The 18,344-nt window shown below is 34.1% G+C and overlaps 2 protein-coding genes across 2 annotated transcripts; one reads left to right on the forward strand and one right to left on the reverse strand.

The window, feature by feature from the left end:
* Nucleotides 1-4,528: 4,528 nt before the first annotated feature.
* Nucleotides 4,529-8,995, forward strand: LOC117121850 (the record flags this gene model as incomplete). The annotated part of the gene is given in 6 exon segments (XM_033267269.1): nucleotides 4,529-4,696; nucleotides 4,888-5,313; nucleotides 5,442-5,654; nucleotides 6,502-6,711; nucleotides 7,572-8,189; nucleotides 8,422-8,995. Coding segments are annotated over 6 exon segments (1,647 nt in total). The 3' UTR covers nucleotides 8,442-8,995.
* A 5,811-nt stretch (nucleotides 8,996-14,806) lies between these two features.
* On the reverse strand, nucleotides 14,807-17,988 carry LOC117121936. Its single transcript, XM_033267393.1, has one exon. It carries the CDS (start codon nucleotides 16,151-16,153, stop codon nucleotides 15,140-15,142), a length of 1,014 nt encoding a protein of 337 aa, XP_033123284.1. The 5' UTR covers nucleotides 16,154-17,988; the 3' UTR covers nucleotides 14,807-15,139.
* Nucleotides 17,989-18,344: the final 356 nt, after the last annotated feature.

Raw genomic sequence — 18,344 nt, forward strand, 5'->3', positions numbered from 1 at the left:
ATCCTCCTAGGAAAGTAATTAGTATTATATTATCACAATTTAACATGCTTCTGCCTGGTTATTAGTAACAATCACAAAACACAATATAATTATATTTACACTAAAGTGTATTCAATAAACAATGAATGAGTTGAATGAAAAAAAAAACACATTTACCTAATATATTTTAACATTTTGCCCAACGGTAGCACTGGGCGGAAGGGGTTTCTGTGCCTATTTGTTTTGTTGTAGGTCTATTTTGGTGTTTTAAAATCTTCCAGGTCGGCTAAAGCTTGCTGTTTCTGGGTTATTGTCATTTATTACAGTATTAAGTTAAGTGAGTATTGAATTTTCGTATTTATAAAGATGTACCATAATTTACTTCTACATATTACTACATATTAGAGAGAGCAGCTTACCTCAGTCGGCTAATATGTCTCTAGGTCCCCGGTTCTATTCCCATCGCTGCCTCTCCTTGTGTTTCAGCTGGAGGGCTAAAATACAAGTTACAATAAGTGCACCGTCTTTCGGATGGAACGTTTAAGCCGTCGGTCCCGTGTGCATTTATGGCCCATATGCACGTTAAAGTACGCAGTACACTCTTCGGAAAAGAGTAGGGGATTGTCTCCAGTGTACTGCCCAATCACCACCAGAAGGACCCCACTGGAAATAAGTCGTCTTCTAGACCTTCTTGGGTATTACTTATTACTTGGTGTTCGCATGGAATAACGCCAATTCAATCAAATTCAAGTTTAAGTATTTCATTTTCTACACGCACTCCACTCGCTTAAGCATCTAATTCAGCCTTCTCTTTTAATAAAAGTATATTTTATTTAAACCAATTGATCAATCAATCAATCAATCAATTTATATGAGCGCCAGAATCCCCCCCCCCCAAAAAAAAATGTTCGGCGCGGAACAGCAACATGTCTGAAATTATTTCTTTGATGCGGTAAAAACTGAAGATTATATTTCTGTCTTCACCAAATTATTCCAGTCTTCCATTTTTAATTAAAAGATTGCTTAGGCTAAAATTACTGTTTTTTATATTTTCTAAAAAATAGGCCCCTATTAAAATAGGCCCCTTATAAAAATTGCATCAACGTACGTAAAGCCAGATTTATCCTGTGGTTGAAGCACTCGCTGTTGGATGAGATAAAAATAACATGGAAAATACCTCGGAAATGAAAGAATGAATTGGGCCGTGCTCTACACCTATCATAAAATTACTATTTTCCATAGCGTTTATAATAATACTGCGTTACTTTGGCAACTTGAGTAGATCGACCGTTTGTCGTGTATGGCGGAATAACCTTAAGACAAGACAACGTGATTTAATAATACATCCCCCGGAGAAATGACATTGATTCAACATCTCCTGGGTCAAAAAGGTTCAGCTGAAACCGGGGTTAATTCTTGCAAAACGTGACTCCAAACCCGGATACAAAATGGGTTGTTTAAAAGCAATTAAGAAAATGATTAGGGAGGTCTTTCAAGATAAAGATGATAATAATAATATGATAATAAAATCACTTTATAGCTTGTGTTGACAGTTATAAACGTAAACGTTATTGACACATGAGGTGACCCAAACCCAAAATGTACTTTGAATGCACCATAATAAATGTTCTGGTTAAAATAATATAATGTGTTTTTTTATTTTTTTTAATGCCCCAAACAAATCTAAACAACCACCTGAATTAGATATTTATTTGTGATTTCGACGATATAAATAGGCCTATTTATCTAGGCCTACAACACAATTGATACTTTTTATAACAAATTTACGAAATGTAAAGAGACATCCGGGAAAACTCACTACTGGAAAATATAACTGCAAAAGAATCTGACCAATAAGCTAATTCGTAGTTTAACTGCACATGCCCGTATCCAATGCCAATCGACATAAAACTATGTCATGTGTTATGTTTATTTCGATTGATCTTGATCCGGGCCTGCGCAGTTCAAACTACAAATTTGTCCATAATGAAAATTATAAACAATTGGAGTAGGCCTATAGACCATTCAGCAAAATGAGAAATATTTAAATAGTGTCCCATCTTGGCTTTATTATAGCATTGTATAGATTGTATAGTTCTTGTGTATTATAATTTAGTGTTTTGATATTGTTCTATCATATAAGACCCTTTCTTGACCTGAAATTCTGTTTAAATATTTTATTACTCGCTATTCATTTTTAAAGTTTTATAAACCTCATTGAAAATAAGGTAGTTGGGAAAGTCGACCTAATTGCAGCTTCTTGCTCATACCATAAACCTATCTAAATAAACCATATTAACATAACCGTTCATAATTGTTCCGAAATAAAATACTATTGGATTAATGAATGAATATACAGTTTTATCAATATAATGCATTTATAGTCTATGAAGTCAGCCACGTTAAATCAGTCAATCCATCCATGAGTCACTCAAGCAATGATAAAGTTATGATCGAGAATAGATTTCTACTGTTGTAAATAATAATGATTGTTATCAGGTGTTGTTTTGTTGGAACATAGCATATAACACAGCTTGAATGGAATGCGATGGGATTAGTTACTTGTTAACTTATACCCATTAACTTATACCTACCTGAATGAATATCCTTCACTACGACTATAGTATTTTATAGATTTCACTGATTAATACTTGTTTTTACAAAATTTTATTTGTAAAGAGCCAATATACTCGTCTTTGCATGGGTATCTTTATTTTTGAGACAAATGCCACAGTGTAATCTGATCTTACAGTACTGTATTTATTTTCTAAATTTCAGTTTCTTTTATTTTGTTTTTTATTTGTAATTTGATATGGACATTGTCTGAAATAAGTGGAGTTGATTGGTTGATTAATTGATTGATTTAGTCTTAATCTTAACTTCTTTGATTGATTGCGTTTGCTCATTTTTAACCTTTATAGAACATAGATAGGCCATATATTTATGTTTTTTTACGCTAAATCATCGGCGAAACTACAGCAATTTATTCTTTGTTTAGTCCGTCTCTGTTTCTTGATCTGTTGTAATTTTGATTGTTTGTATTGCTATTGATGTTTGACGAAATAAACGAAATAAAAATGAATTGGCGATCGGTTGCAAGTTGCTCGCTGTGACAATATCAGCAAGGTCTCACTGTTTATTCCTTAGTCACACGCAACAGGCCAGAGGGTTAATAACGTCACTCGAGTAAATCCTCATCAAGTCGACCTAATTTGTTTCCAAGAAAAATGGGTTCATTAAACCTGACTAAACAAAAGTAAAGCAGTATGGCCTCATTTGTGCTGTATAATAAATTGCAGTAATGACGGTTATAATTATTGTAATAATAATGAAAAAATAATATAATTATTTATATATACATATTTTTAAGACTGTTAAATATGTATGTTTGCGTATACAACATTGTTGCACCGTCTACTGTATTCGTGTCCTATAGTTCTTTCTTGTGTATTATAATTTAGTGTTTTGATATTGTTCTATTATATACTCAAATGTTCGTCCTCGGCACCTTATGCCAACATTGTCAAAATGACAGATTAATGTTACATAAGAACATGAAATTTTATAAAATTCGTAAATTTTGAATTGCTCTAACTTTTCATTTTCTTGGTCAATTTTCACAAATCAAATTGCAGTTTATAGAAGCATTTAACAAGCTCGCGGTAAAAAAAAATCAAATGTAACAGACATTGCGAAGTACGCAAAATTAATAAAATAAAAACTAACACCATAAAACGAATGGCACGCATAGACTAATAATTGACGGCTGTACTCGCAACTAGTATCGGATTGTCGATGCCACAGTAAAGATCAAAGGACTGTACGCACGCGCTATGTTCGAGAGCGGAGATGTGCGTCCTTTTGTTGAATTACCTTGTTGTCAGTTAGCATCAAACACGCACGCAGTCAGGGAAATACAAGAACGTAAATACTGTACTTAATTCATTGCCGCGTTATTAAAATTTTATCAGTACCGTATGCCTATTCATTTTTTTTTTGAATGAAATATGTTCATGTGATAGTTTGGGTGCTCAAATTAAACATACATTGAAACTCAAATTGTACGTGGCTTTTAATAAAAATATTTTGTTTATGTACCCGTTATTGTCAGCAAACACTCCCTTGAACTTGTTTTAAAACAGGCTCAGATCGTAACCTGCCCCATGGTGCGGTCATTCACGCATTTAAAATCTCTCAGGTTGGTAACTATGACATTTTATAGTTTATACAATAGATATATTTAATAACTTTGAAATAATACGTGAACGTTCTTCATAGGCCTACCTGACCGAGGCCCTTGTAGGCCTATCATTAAAATTTGTTTTTGGTTTTATAACCAGCTTTGTGATGTATAAATTTGGAATTATTTACCGTATACCAGAAAGTGCTATTGTCATGACACGTATTTGTTAACGGAGTTCCCTGGTTAATGTTAAATTGTTTAAGACCAATTACCTGCACTATTTTTATGTTTTTTCAAAATGCTTGCTGTTTGCATAGTGTATACAGTTGATGCAATAATATGATTATTTTGTTTCTGTTTTTATAGCGGGCAACATGAAAGTTAGTTTGTTTTTGTTAATTGTTGGTGTGCTCGCCTGTACAATCGAAGCTCGAGGTAGAGGATACGGTGGCAAACAGTTTGGCAAGGTTCGAGGGGGATTTCGTGGCAACGGCAAGCGAGGTGGCTTCGGAGGTGCCGAGGGCGAGCGACCAGGTAAGGACTAATTGACCTGTTTGGGACACAACATGTTACAGTTGCACAGTTGTTTTTCGTGCGTTTGTTTCTCATGTGTTTGACCTTCGTATAGGGTCTGTGATTTGACAATCTACCCCAATGTTCAGTTTCTTATTTGTGACAAATAAAATTACGTAAACGGTTTTTATGAATTCGTATTTCTTTTGCAGAATTAGGAGAATATGACATCAGTACAATTTGTAAACAGGAACAGCCATGCCCAGAAGGAATTGAATTTCCCGTCTGCGGCACTGATGGCGAAACCTACACAAGTCCGTGTGCACTACTAAAAGTGAAATGTGAGCTGAAAGATGCTGAACTTAGAATTAACCACCGGGGTGAATGTGGTAGTGAAGTGGAAGGTGGACGGCCAAACAGACCATCTGGACCATTTAACAGGCAAAGGCCAACCGGTAAGCCCATCTTTGGAGAAAGACCATCAAAGGGAAACAGGCCTGAAGGAGACTTTGATGAGCACAGAAGACCAGAAGGTGGAAGAAGACCAGAAGGTGGAAGAAGACAAGAGGGTGGAAGAAGACCAGAGGGTGGAAGAAGACCAGAGGATGGAAGAAGACCAGAAGGGGGCAGAAGACCAGGTAAAACACACATTATCATTAATTCTTATTACCGGTATATTATAAGCCGTTGTCAAATACAATTTTTTTTTTCTAATAGAGTTCTAATCTTTTTAATTTATTCAATATATTTTTCACTCCAACCAAAGACTTTAAAAACCTTACTATACAAGAAGTATGTGAAAAGAGCAAAATTTGTTCAGAGAAGTTCGATATGCCTACACCCGTGTGTGGAACAGATAATGAAACATATTCAAGTATTTGCAGTCTTCTTAGCGTGAAGTGTGAAGAAGAGGACCTCGAACTTAGCTTGGAGTACTTCGGTGCATGCGGGAACGAAATTGAGAGACCATATTTTCCAGGTAAATCTATTTTTTGGACTAGAACTTGTTATTGTTACAAATCAACAACATCAGAAATAAGTATTAGAACTATATATTCTAGGAGAAATATAATTGATAGTTAAGATTGCTTTAATGTATCATGAGAAATTCAAATTATGTTGTGCAAATACAATTAACGCGGTTAAAAAAAATATCTGAGTAGATTCATGAATAAACTTTTTAAAAATAAAAACCTGCAACAAATTTTCCCATATTCAGTGTTCTTATTTTTTTTAAATCAATTTCAGGCTGAAAATGTTCTTATTTTATTCTTATTTTATACAATTTTCAAAGATAGAAAAATTTTATTGTACAGCAGTATATCGCTGTACTGTATTATAGAGGGTATTGTGCATATTTATATACCTACTGCACACAAGGGACGGCCGCTCCATGGGTACAGAGGATTTGTTAGTTTTTCTAATTAAATAAAAAAAAAACCTCATTTTGACAATTTCCTCAGCCTCAAATTTTTCTTACTTTGTTCTTTTCTTTTAAAGCAATTTCAGCCTTGGTGTTTTTATAAAATGTGTTCTTATAAAAAACAGAGTGTATTGTTATATTGGATTAACAATCTTAAACCATTAAAAATGTGGGTTTTTTTTCTGTGTCTTCACGTCTTTAATGAATTCATGAATTTTATACAATATTTCTTATTGAATATAGTTACTACTTTTGCCAAGTACGTTAGTGACCAATGACAGGAATTACATTATTGATATATAAAAGTGCTCATCCAAACCCACCATAACGCTGGTATTATAACAGTTCTTCGTTTAATTATTTGCCCTATTTCTATTTATTGGGATTTATTATTTTAATTTAGGTCGATTCCATAATCGCAGCCGACCAGACCCAAAAGAGAGGAAAGCCATGTGTGAACGCCGCGAAAGGTGCTCCAACCGCAGCCTCGATGGGCCAGTAATCTGTGGTAGCGACAACGTTACATATGATAACTTTTGTGAATTCAGGATAGCAAAGTGTGTTGACATTTTCCTAACTGTTATGAAGAAGGGTGAATGCACAGAAGATCAAGGTAAGATTGATGGTTTGTACTATTCCGTAGCAATCTGAATCTACCGATCCCAGCCAACCTAACAGCAATTTAGTTTTCATAAATGCTGGTCAACGATTTAGATTCAGTTTTGAATTTGAGGGCCTTACCAATTCATTATCGGATACTGAATCAATTATTCAGGCCTACTTATACCTAATATTCCTAACCAATGTTAACTGTTACTACATACCACATTAGTTTGATCACTACTTTATAATAATTATATTATAGTAGGTGAAAGACATACTGCCTGGTAAACTCTGAAAAGTTTTAAATCAAAGCAAGGATCATTTAAGATGTTTAAGCAAGTTCAACTCCCAACGAGACACGTGCACTTGGCATTTTATGCAAATGATATAGGAACGATAGAATCTATCTAGATAGCCGTATGATTAAGAAATGTCGTTTGCTATGAATAGAAATCACCCGGCCAATAATTAGGTGAGTGGTCGCCGATACCAATCACTAGCGACCAGGAAGGGCAGGTTTGTTAGAACTTACTATTCCTCCTCATTTAGGGCAATAATGAGTCAGAAATGTATGTACTTTAAGTTTTTTTCTTAAAAGAAACCAAAGCAAATGTCATTGTATGGTGCATCTTGTGCACGTATACCACCAATTAATCTTGCATTTAGTAATGGGTTATATTATTCTGTTACTTGATAAGGTATCATTTTATTTTCGGAAGTATAAATTTACCTAAATATTGCATTTAACACATATAGTCGTGTGGGTTTTTAAAAATCGGTTAAACCGACCTTTATTACACAAAATGCTAAAAGGGAAAACTCTAGATGTGTACTAAAATATTTATAACATTTGTTTTCACTTCTTTGTAGGTGATCCAATGGAGTACTGCGTGAAATGTTATCATGGAAGACCAAGACAAGATGAAGAGTCAACAGGACCTGTGCTAGAATCTGGAACAGAAACAGAACCAAATAAAGAAGAGCATGAAGGTTTCGGGGGTAGATACCGAGAGTTCCCAAAAAGACAAGGCAGAGCAATCAAGTCAAGGCCACAAAGTCGCAAACATCAAGGGAACAAACCTCAACGTGAAAGACCAGAAGGTGGAAGACCACAACGCGAAAAACCAGAAGGTAAAAGACCAGAAGGTAAAAGACCAGAAGGTAAAAGACCAGAAGGTAAAAGACAAGAAGATGGTAGACCCAACAGGTTCAGACCAGAAAGTGACAGGCCAGAAGGTGACAGACCAAGACCACATCATGGAGGAAGGCACCATGGAGGAAAACATCATGGAGGAAAACATAATGGAGGAAGACATCATGGCGGTCGTCATCCTGGCAGACGTCCAGAACACCACGAAGTATGTGGAACAGATGGTGTAACATATGAATCAGTGTGTGAACTTAAACGAACAGCCTGTATCTTAAGAGAATTTGATCTGGATGTTGAATCCTTTGGACCATGTGGCACGCCAACACCAGCCACTGAAGGTAAATATGAATCTACTGTATTATGTATTAAATTTTGTTATTAAAATTTGTTATCGATTAATGACAAAACACTCTTTTCAACTACACTTTATTTATATCTTTATCCTTTAAAGGTCGAGTGACTCCTCCTGAAGGAAAATGTAATAAGATGACATATTTTGTCTATCTATTGTTTTGTTAAATAAGCTAAATCAGTCAGTTTATTTGATATTATATTTTATTTACTTTTCAGAGCTTCTAACTTTTCCTTGAATCAGTGGTTGTAATTTAAATGGTGAAGCGATGGATTAATCGTACACATTCAAGCAGACATTTTTTTTATATTCATCTTTTAAACTCTTAAAAGACTGAAATTACTTCACTGATCTAATTGGAAACGTGTTGGCGCCAAGATGGTATCATTCCTCAGTTTTAGTGTTGACGTATATCATATCTCCCGATAACTAAGGACAATTTACGCCATGCAAATATTGTTTCAAAATTATGTGCGTACAATACCTAGGCCTCACAATGCACTTAATAACTAGAATTGGAAAACTGAACAAGATACAAAATCTTAATTAATAACACCACTATAATTATTCAAATGCTGACCACAGTAACATAATAGTTAATTTGGTAAAATATATGCAATAGTTATAATGTATCGGATTGGTTGTTTTTTTGTTTTTGTTTTTTTTTGTATGTGTGTATGTGTAAAATATTAGTATACAATATGTTGTTTTTATATGGAAGTACCTGTTTAATCCTACATGTTTTAATAGATTGTTGTATAGATTTCGAAAATAAATGGAGCTAGAATCGAACTTGATTTGTGTCAGATATTTATTTTAATAATATTTCTCCCATATAAAATATCTAATGGTTTGCTATGTAAATTTGAATGCAAGAGAGGAATGTGTAAAATACAAAACAAGCATATACTGAAGTGTTGTGCTGAGCGATTGCTCTAATCTCCAATTGAAACAGGTCTGCACAAGCCTGTTTAAAATACAATGCAAGAATAAACTTTCATCATTCCTGATGATGCCATAATTAATGTCGAAATATTGGCGTGTATTTCAATACTTGGAGTATGTATTATACTTTCTTATCTGAGATTAATAAGTGGACCTTTCGGTTTTAAGAATAAACTTAATTTATAAGCACTGGAAATTGTGTGAATTTGCAAAATATTCTTTATATCGCCGAAGTTGGAAAAAATACTCAAATGGATAAACGTGATGTGGCAGCCACACATAACACTTTGGGATACATGCTACAATACAAAGCATGCATGTAATATTTACACCTGGTCAGTATAGTAATATACAGTAAATTATAATTGAATTTACAATATAATAGTATCATGCGCTGTAAAACGGCTATTGAAAATCAGATAGTCATTATACAAATAATACAGAAAATATGTTTTAGTGGCTAACATTTTACTCGGACTGAAACCTCTTCAGAATAATAATTTTAACTAAGCCTGTACTAAAACTAAATTGATATAATGAAAATCACATGTAGTTTTATCATCACTGTCACTGGTCACTAAATCAATGTGTTTCCCCTGCTACCGGTCACTGTGTCGTGACACACCATCGGGAGGTCTACTGACTCTTATGCGATCAAAACTATTTATGACTTTTGTAATCAAGTGAAGTTTTCTTTATTTTAATTTTAATGATGCATGTGCCGCCGTTTCAAAGGTGTAAATCCGGATAACATTAATTATACAATACAAAGGACAGAATAACAGAGGGCGCTATATATATTCACTTAGTTATCTGAATGGAAATTTTTGGCGAGCTCTGGTTGGTGTTTCAAGTTGGAGATATTGATATATCAATTGATAGAAGTACCGCGTCTTAATAGGAAATAGGATAGTATAATACATAGGCCTACTCCAAGTATATCGAAATGCACGCCATCGTGTCGGGATTCAATATTTCGACATTAATTATGTCATCATCAGGAATTCCTGATGATGACATAATTTATGTCACGATGGCGTGCATTTCGATACTTGGAGTATGTATTATATTATCTTATCTGAGATTAATCAGTGGACCTTTCGGTTTAATAGGAAATCGTATGTAAGCTTACAAACTTTACATCCATTGTTTATTATCGATCAAACAGTTCTACAGTTGAATGTTTTACTTCCAATAGTCTTGTATGTTAATATCTTACATCAATCGTAGAATAAAAACCACATAAATTGAAATTATTAAAATCATCACACAATATTTCGACGTGTGAAACAAATTTATTACACAATTTTCTAACAGAATCATTGCTTGATAGTAACTTTGGTATGGAGTGACAACTTTACTCTTGATAATTAAGTCATAACAGTAGTCTGTTGCTTTACTGTTGCATATCTGGATGTGTCACGGGCGTGCAATATTGTCGATAATTGTTGGCGCCCTCTACCAAAAAGGATCGTGTCTATCAAAGATCTTATAAACACAAGATAGCGTTCTCCGCGATTTACGCGTAACAAATAGAAGCGTCGGTCAAGGTTCAAAAGTTTCCCATTTAGCAAGAGGGCGCCATTCATGCGCTATTACTATTACCGAAGAGAAAAAGTAATCAGTTTTGGAAGAGGGCGTCCTATTTGTTGCCATGGATCTGAGATAGTTCCTGTTCTGCTGTTCAGAGGATTGATACCCTAAGGTAAAGTCGCGCGGTGTACTGTATGGTCAGAGCGGTCAAGGGTCAAAAGTTTCCAAATTAGCAAGAGGGCGCCATTCATGACTTATTACAGAATTTGCACTCGTAAATCTTGTGTTTATAAGATCTTTGGTGTCTATGCAGAATATAAAGATGCTGTAGTATTGTCTGGCGCAAGTAGGCTTTAAAATGATGTCTGCAATTTTTTTTTAAATCTTATTTAATTACTATTTTTTGTAGTAAATGTACTTTCATAATGTATAACAAAAAATATAAAAAATGTGGTTCTATCATACAATAATATACCTATATATTTAGTTTATATGTTAATTTACGTTTGTAAATGGCATACGTTCAAAACAGAACAGTTTTCTTTACAATTGCATATATAGACAATGTGGAAACTATTGTATGTCCGTAGTAGGTTACCGGTAGCGAACTGAATATCCCAGGAATAACGATAAACGCGATGCACTGTCAGTTGCGATACGTTTTCAGAAACAAGTGGATTGTCTGCTGAAGAAACATATCCCAACCTTTGAAAAGTAAGTGCAATATACAGTAAAGGGTACTAGATTTATTGTTTTTTCGAGTATGACACAGAACATTAGTTGTGTCCTTCTTTTGGGAAGAACAAGGTTGAGAGTCAGTTAGCAAGATGATTTTCTAAAATTGTTCTCGGGTGGTGTTTCAAAGTGCACACAAAAGCTTGTTTAGAGTTTTTATCGAAAGACGAGTGCAGTCACGGAAACCCCGAGTGAGCAGAACCACAGTAAGTTAGAATGAATAAACTTAGATCAGACACTATGTTCAAATTGATATCACTGCATATTGAGTACCTTGTTTACTTGATATAGGTGTTTTTGATTGCTCGTGAAGATCAAGATCTGCATATGTTATACCTTCAACATTACGAAACTTCGCATATTTCTTTGTGTTGATTGGTTTTGAATATAACACATCGGGAGACAGTTCTGCTGATAGGTCTGATGATGCAGGTAAGGTGCTGTGATTGGCACAATGTATTCCTTGTGCATTGACATCTGAATTATCTAATGTTGTGGTACCCAAAACTAATGAATGCATACCATTTACATCCGTTGCATGCTTGTTTTTGAGTACGTCGCAATATCTCATTTCAGAAGCTAGCATTGGTGGCGATATCTCCATTATAGATTGTTCATTGTCATCACTTCCATTCAAACATGAAAACGGTATGATTATCAGGTTCTGAACGTAATGGTTTTCGGTACTTTTTTTACCAATGAAAATCCATACAACAATGATTGTTATAAGAATAACTATAATACAGACAGTAGTTATGCTGACAGGCACAATCGACGGGGTCGTGTTTGGGTTGGCGTCATTTTTAACAGGACTGCTCATGTTCCAAGTTGTTAAATAACTAGATCTACTAGTTGAAGCTGCTGAGTAACTAGACCTACTGGGTAAAGTCGGTTCCGATTCAGTATTTTGCGTTGGAGGGACACCTGTATTTACAATCAGGTGTGCACTGATTGACTGATATTGTTTTTCCCTGTTCAATGTGAAGTAACAAAAATATACACCTGTATCATTTTTTGAAACTCGACTAATTTTCAAGTCAAATCGTTTGTTATTTTCGCTCACAACTACAGAGAAACGTTGCCGCTCACCTTCAATGTTACCGTTGAGTGAAAGCACTTCACGATTTTTGTACCAAATGATACGTTCGTCTGTCGTAAAGCGTATGGGACGTGCAAATTCGCAAGTGAAAATAACCGTCGATCCTTCTGTGACATTTTGACTTTGGGGATGTTTGGTGATATACTCAATCTCGGCAGCCTGGCACAGTGCAGTGTATAATACCACTGTAGTCACAAATTTGATCAGCATTGAGCCATAAGTCACAGCCTTGTCCAACATCATCTTACATCAAGTTACTAATGTGTTTAATTATTTTCATCCCATTGTAAAAATGACGCCAATTCACTCATCTTTGTATGTAAATGATTGTAAGCAGACAATAATTTGGTTGGCTAACACTTAAAGCAGCTCTGACGAAGTCCCTCTGTGGTATGATGTCAGCGATCGTTTCCTGATGGCGAATCGGACCATCTTCCATATTTCAGCAAGTGCTTCCTAAATTGACAATAAGCTAGCTCTTACCCGTAAAATGATATACGTCAAATGCGTTGACAACACGTTGTAGATAATTACAATATTGCTGATTCAAAAACAGATGTTACAAACTTGCGGGAAAGTTTAGTAATAGTATCTTGAGATTTAGTTCGATAAAGGCATGAAGTTTTTAACTTGGGTGTTGGATATGTCATCATCAAATCTCCCATGCATTGTGGTCGTCACCACATTCAAACCTATCTTCATCATAGGGTGTTGCTATAGCAAATGTGTTAATATCTTCACATTCAAATTTAAGATTATTTGAACTGGGGTGTTGTTGAGGTAGATGACATAATTTGTTAACTCTCAAGATTCGACCAATGCTATTTCATGCTGCTTGTCATGACTAAATTGATCAGTTAACAAGAATGGTTCCATGTTTTTCCACAAAAAGCAGGTTAAACTAATTCACTGTATCTCCTGTAACTGGGCCACTGAGGATTCGTTTGAATAAATTAAAGCAACTAATCCTCACTCTCTTTGCACGTGCGTAGTTGAACAGCACTAGTTCTTGCACACAAATAATCGCTTCTTAAGCACTTAACGACCATGAGATTATGACATCATTTGTACCAATATTCGAGCACCGTTGACGTTTTTTTTTTTTGTTGGAATGTATTAATTGACAGCAGTGCATGCCAGTCGATAATGGTATAAACCCAAAGATAAAAATACAACAAAATAGAAGAAAGGCTCTCTTATATTACAAACAAACGAGATAGACTAAACATTTCATTGTTAGCATTAGCATATAAAGTCATTTTGCTATTGATATTTGCAAGCTTTCACCAAATTGAATTTACTATAACTCCTGAGAGTATACCAGGCTTTATATAAAGAATAATATAGAATTATCAAAATATCAAACATGTCATGTAACTAAGTAGGATTATATTATATTTTATTGCTTATTCGTAACATTTAATAACATAAATCGTTATTTTGTGATAAACATTTGAAGATTCCCGTAGATCTTCCAGTGTTTCATAGAAACCGCTACACAGCATAATAACAATAATTGATAAGTTCAAGTAACATGTACTTATAAACTTTCCACTTCCTGGCTACACTTCACAATATAGTAGTAATAATAATGGATATGATAATGATGCTGATACTGATAATTATAATAAGGATATAGTGTTAATTGAAGTATAATATTGATGATGATTGTAATGATAATATTATAAATATATATTAATATTGATTGTTCCTGACACGTTTGACTGTTAGTAAAAACTTCAGTCTAACATTGTTGGTGTAATTTTTAAGTCAATAATTTTAATAATGATAATACTATGAATACACTGCTATTTTCCCCATGCTGTACTGTACTATGATTTAATGTTGGGTATTCCACTGGTTACGGAGCCCACGACCTCCAGGTATCTAGCCTGGCGCCAAACCACTAGGCTACCCAGCTCGCGCTTAGTGACGGCTAGTGTTGAATCCGGTAGTCTAGTGGTTATGGCGCCATGTTAGTTATCTGGAGGTCGTGGGTTCGATTCCCACCCGGTCACTTGCACATTTTTTCGCAAGTATTAGGGAACGTACTGAGTATTCAGTACGATAATACGTCAGGTAGGGCAAAATATTACACCTATGATATTCCCTGACGTAAACTCACATCGTAATCACATTTACCTACATATGAATTAAAACTTTATTCAAAATTGATATTTATAATAATAATAATAATAATAATAATAATAATAATAATAACAATAATAATAATAATAATAATAATAATAATAATAATAATAATAATAATAATAACAATAATAATAATAATAATAATATAAAAATAAATTCGTTTGAATGTTTGTATGGTGAAGTAACAATGTATGTTCATGTACGTTCTGAATTTTCAGAGTTATCTACGTTGTGTACTGCAAACATTTTAATAACAATAACAATTATAATAATAACATGATTATAGTAAAAATACTAATAATAAAATTTATTAATTCTAATAATATGGCAGATACATACATATATTTTTTTTTGGTTTACCTGTAAAATACAGTGCCACTGCCTTATAAGATTTTTTTATTATTATCAAAGAAGAATAAGTAGTCGGTTTATTGTATACTATAGGTTGCTATCGAAGTTGCTATAAGTTCTAACTATTGTGTCGACGTTTTCTTCACGTCTGTAAGGACTGAGCTATGGTAATGTTGGGACGGCAATCTCAAGGAAGTCATTTCAACTGTATGAGAACTACTGCCATTATTTTCTTTGAGTAAATTAACCCGATGCATTCTATCGGTGTTGAGACTCGTGTACTCACTAGATGCTCCTTCATCCTTTATGTATTCCTGGTACTCCGACCGCTTCTTGCCTCTGTGATGACTAAATCCGTTCCAACTCATAAATCTCCTTCGTTTTCCATGCTTATTATCAGATTGAAAGTGCAAGTGTTGGTGAATCAATTGGAAATTTGCAACTTGTTTTCTCAAGCACAGAGCAGTGATGATAATTGTAATGAAAATAATAAAGAAGAATATACCATCTGCCATCAAATGCAAAATAAAGGCGCTTTGTAATTTTGAGTCCAGGTAATCATAATCATTAACATCGTCATTATTTTCATTTGTCTTTACAGTTTTAGATGTAAGTGTACTCGGACGATGAGGCGCTATCAGCTGCGACACCATCGAAGGGTGTCTACTTTGGTGAGCTTCAGTCGCTTTTGTTGGAATTATTTCTTGTTTAATTATCCTCTGAACACGGAGAATTGCATGGTTCGATGCTACCGATAAACCTCTTGAAAACACCACACAGAAATACTCTCCAGCATCTAAAACTGTTACTTCAGCTATTATCAACGTAAATCGACTTGCTGAACCACTGATCAAAACCTGTGTTCGGTTTTTAGCATTACCAAGCGAGTCTGAATACACATCATTATTTCGTGTTAAAGCTCCTCCCGCACCTACCTTATACCACGCCAAATGCTCTGCTGTTTGACTTAAATTTAGTCTTTGATTTAATCCACATGTCATTGAAGCAGTTTCACCTTCTTTGATAGATATGTCCATTGGTGGCTCCAAAAATGCTACAGGTGGAGTAAAGCACAAAGAAAGATGAAGATATGAAAACAATAAAGCTGAGAAAACGTACAGTTCGCTGAAAATCATCTTGCAAAATTCAATATTATGAATTATCAAATTGACAATCACACATAGATGACGTAACTACTTGACAAACAATAGGTATAGTGATACAGATGGTTGTCGAATTATATCTTCCATAAGAATCTTAACAAAGTTCAAGTATTTCAGGATCACAAGTGTTCATGCCTTCGTTGGATTGCTCTGCAACATTAGTTTCGGTGTATTGTGCGACGTCCAAAGCTATAACCCTTGACCTACAATACACATGTAAATAGGCTGCTCTACCAGAGCGGGTGGACTTCACGCTGATTTTGGTATGTTCCCGTTATTATAATTTCACAACCAAGGCCAACAATGTGCCAACGACATATTTTTACCAACTTTTCTGTTCTAAGGTCAACCAGCATATGACCTTAATGTGTCTGCATAATCTTGCATCGCAATGGGCAGGCTCATAGATCGTGCTGCAGTAACTTCCCCAGAGATTTCGAATCATATCAATAGACTTGATTGTATAGTGTATGATTTGGTGAAAGTTGTCCTCATGAACCAGGTGTGACCTTATCAAACCTTGTTTTTAGATGGAATGAACGAAAAAGTTTTGTGATTAGCTTTCTCACTAACTTTATACGATGAATCATCCCATACAACGTTATTAACATCGAGACAAATGCAGGAAACAATAGATACTCTGATAATCTTTCTGCGCAGCAAACTCAGGAAATGGAATCAACAAATTAATTTTCAGAAAATAAACTTAAATTACATATTATCCCACGGGTTTCATTCATCGCCACCACCCAGAGCCACCTTTGTTTCTTGTGGCTTGGTACGACCGCAACTTACATTTTGCATATATTATCACTCTAAGGACCTGACATATGAGTATTTACTTACTGACCCTTTCCGAAAGAGTCATCGCCAAGCCTGCTGCATTATTAAATGATTAGAACTAAGCCTAATTATTACAAATTAAATCGACAGTTATTTCGATGGCAGTGACTATTGCTTCCGGAGGTCTAAAGATTGTGATGCAAGATTGTGTTAATTAACGCTTATTTATCTATGATGACAGGCATAGGTTAGCAAAGGTAGCTGGTCCAAAGTCATTGATGATAAGTAATTTATACACTGTTTTGAATAACTAAAATTTTAGTATGAATTTTAATATGGCGTCGTTAAACGTATATGCCTACCTTTAAGTGGTGACATTTAAATGTGCTTGTAGAATGCGCCTCCAGCTCAAATACGACTTACACCACTATTCAGTTGTAGGTTTCAAAAAAGTACTTAGGAGGTATATATTTTGATCATTTTTTTGAAAAGCGCTTTATAAATGATTTTAATATTGTTCATTATTACAAAAAAAACACCATCAAATTAGTTTTACCGATTCAAATAAAGATTTGCTATAAAAAAAGTATTACATTGATTACCAGAATATGCACACAATATGAAGCTGACTTAATTGGTAAGGCATTTTCCATCGTTTTCTTTTTCAATCAAAATTAAAGAAGTAGTGTAAAAATTTTAATTTCAAAACAGTAAATGCATTTATTACAAACATTTATTATTTCATTATTTTTTGTTACAAAACAGTGAAATTAAATATTAGAGTATACTAAGCAAACAGACAAACAATGATGAGAATAGATTTCCAAATAAATCGCACCAAATTATTGTCAGTGTTGGTGATCGGTGCATTTACTGACACGAAACAGAATATTAAGATACAATGACTTTAATTAAAAACAATAGCGTTAGACATTCTTATACTAGTAAATGAAACTTTAAATGCCAGCTTAGACAAATTATTTAATATGGACATATTAAAAAAATGAAAGTCTACACGTAACTTAAAAAAACTATTTTGACATGACAACAATAAAATTAATTTCAAAAAGAAAGTAGGCCATGGTCTCTAACAAACTTAAAATAAAAATTTACTGAAATAATAATAATAATAATGATAATAATAATAATAATAATAATAATAATAATAATAATAATAATAATAATAATAATAATAATAATAATAATAATAATAATAATAATATCATGACGCTAATATACTCTTTAAACGATTAGACTAGCGTTTAACATTTAAAAAAAGAATATTTTGAAACCCATTTTGTGTATCACCTGGGATGATGCTTTGAGTGAATGCAAGGTAACGTTGCCGGAAATGTTTCTTTAGAAACTTAACAGCGCAACA

This window comes from Anneissia japonica, unplaced genomic scaffold (genome assembly GCF_011630105.1).
Source record: "Anneissia japonica isolate Jap-2015-1 unplaced genomic scaffold, ASM1163010v1 scaffold287957_len1322810_cov207, whole genome shotgun sequence".
Classification (NCBI taxonomy): domain Eukaryota; kingdom Metazoa; phylum Echinodermata; class Crinoidea; order Comatulida; family Comatulidae; genus Anneissia; species Anneissia japonica.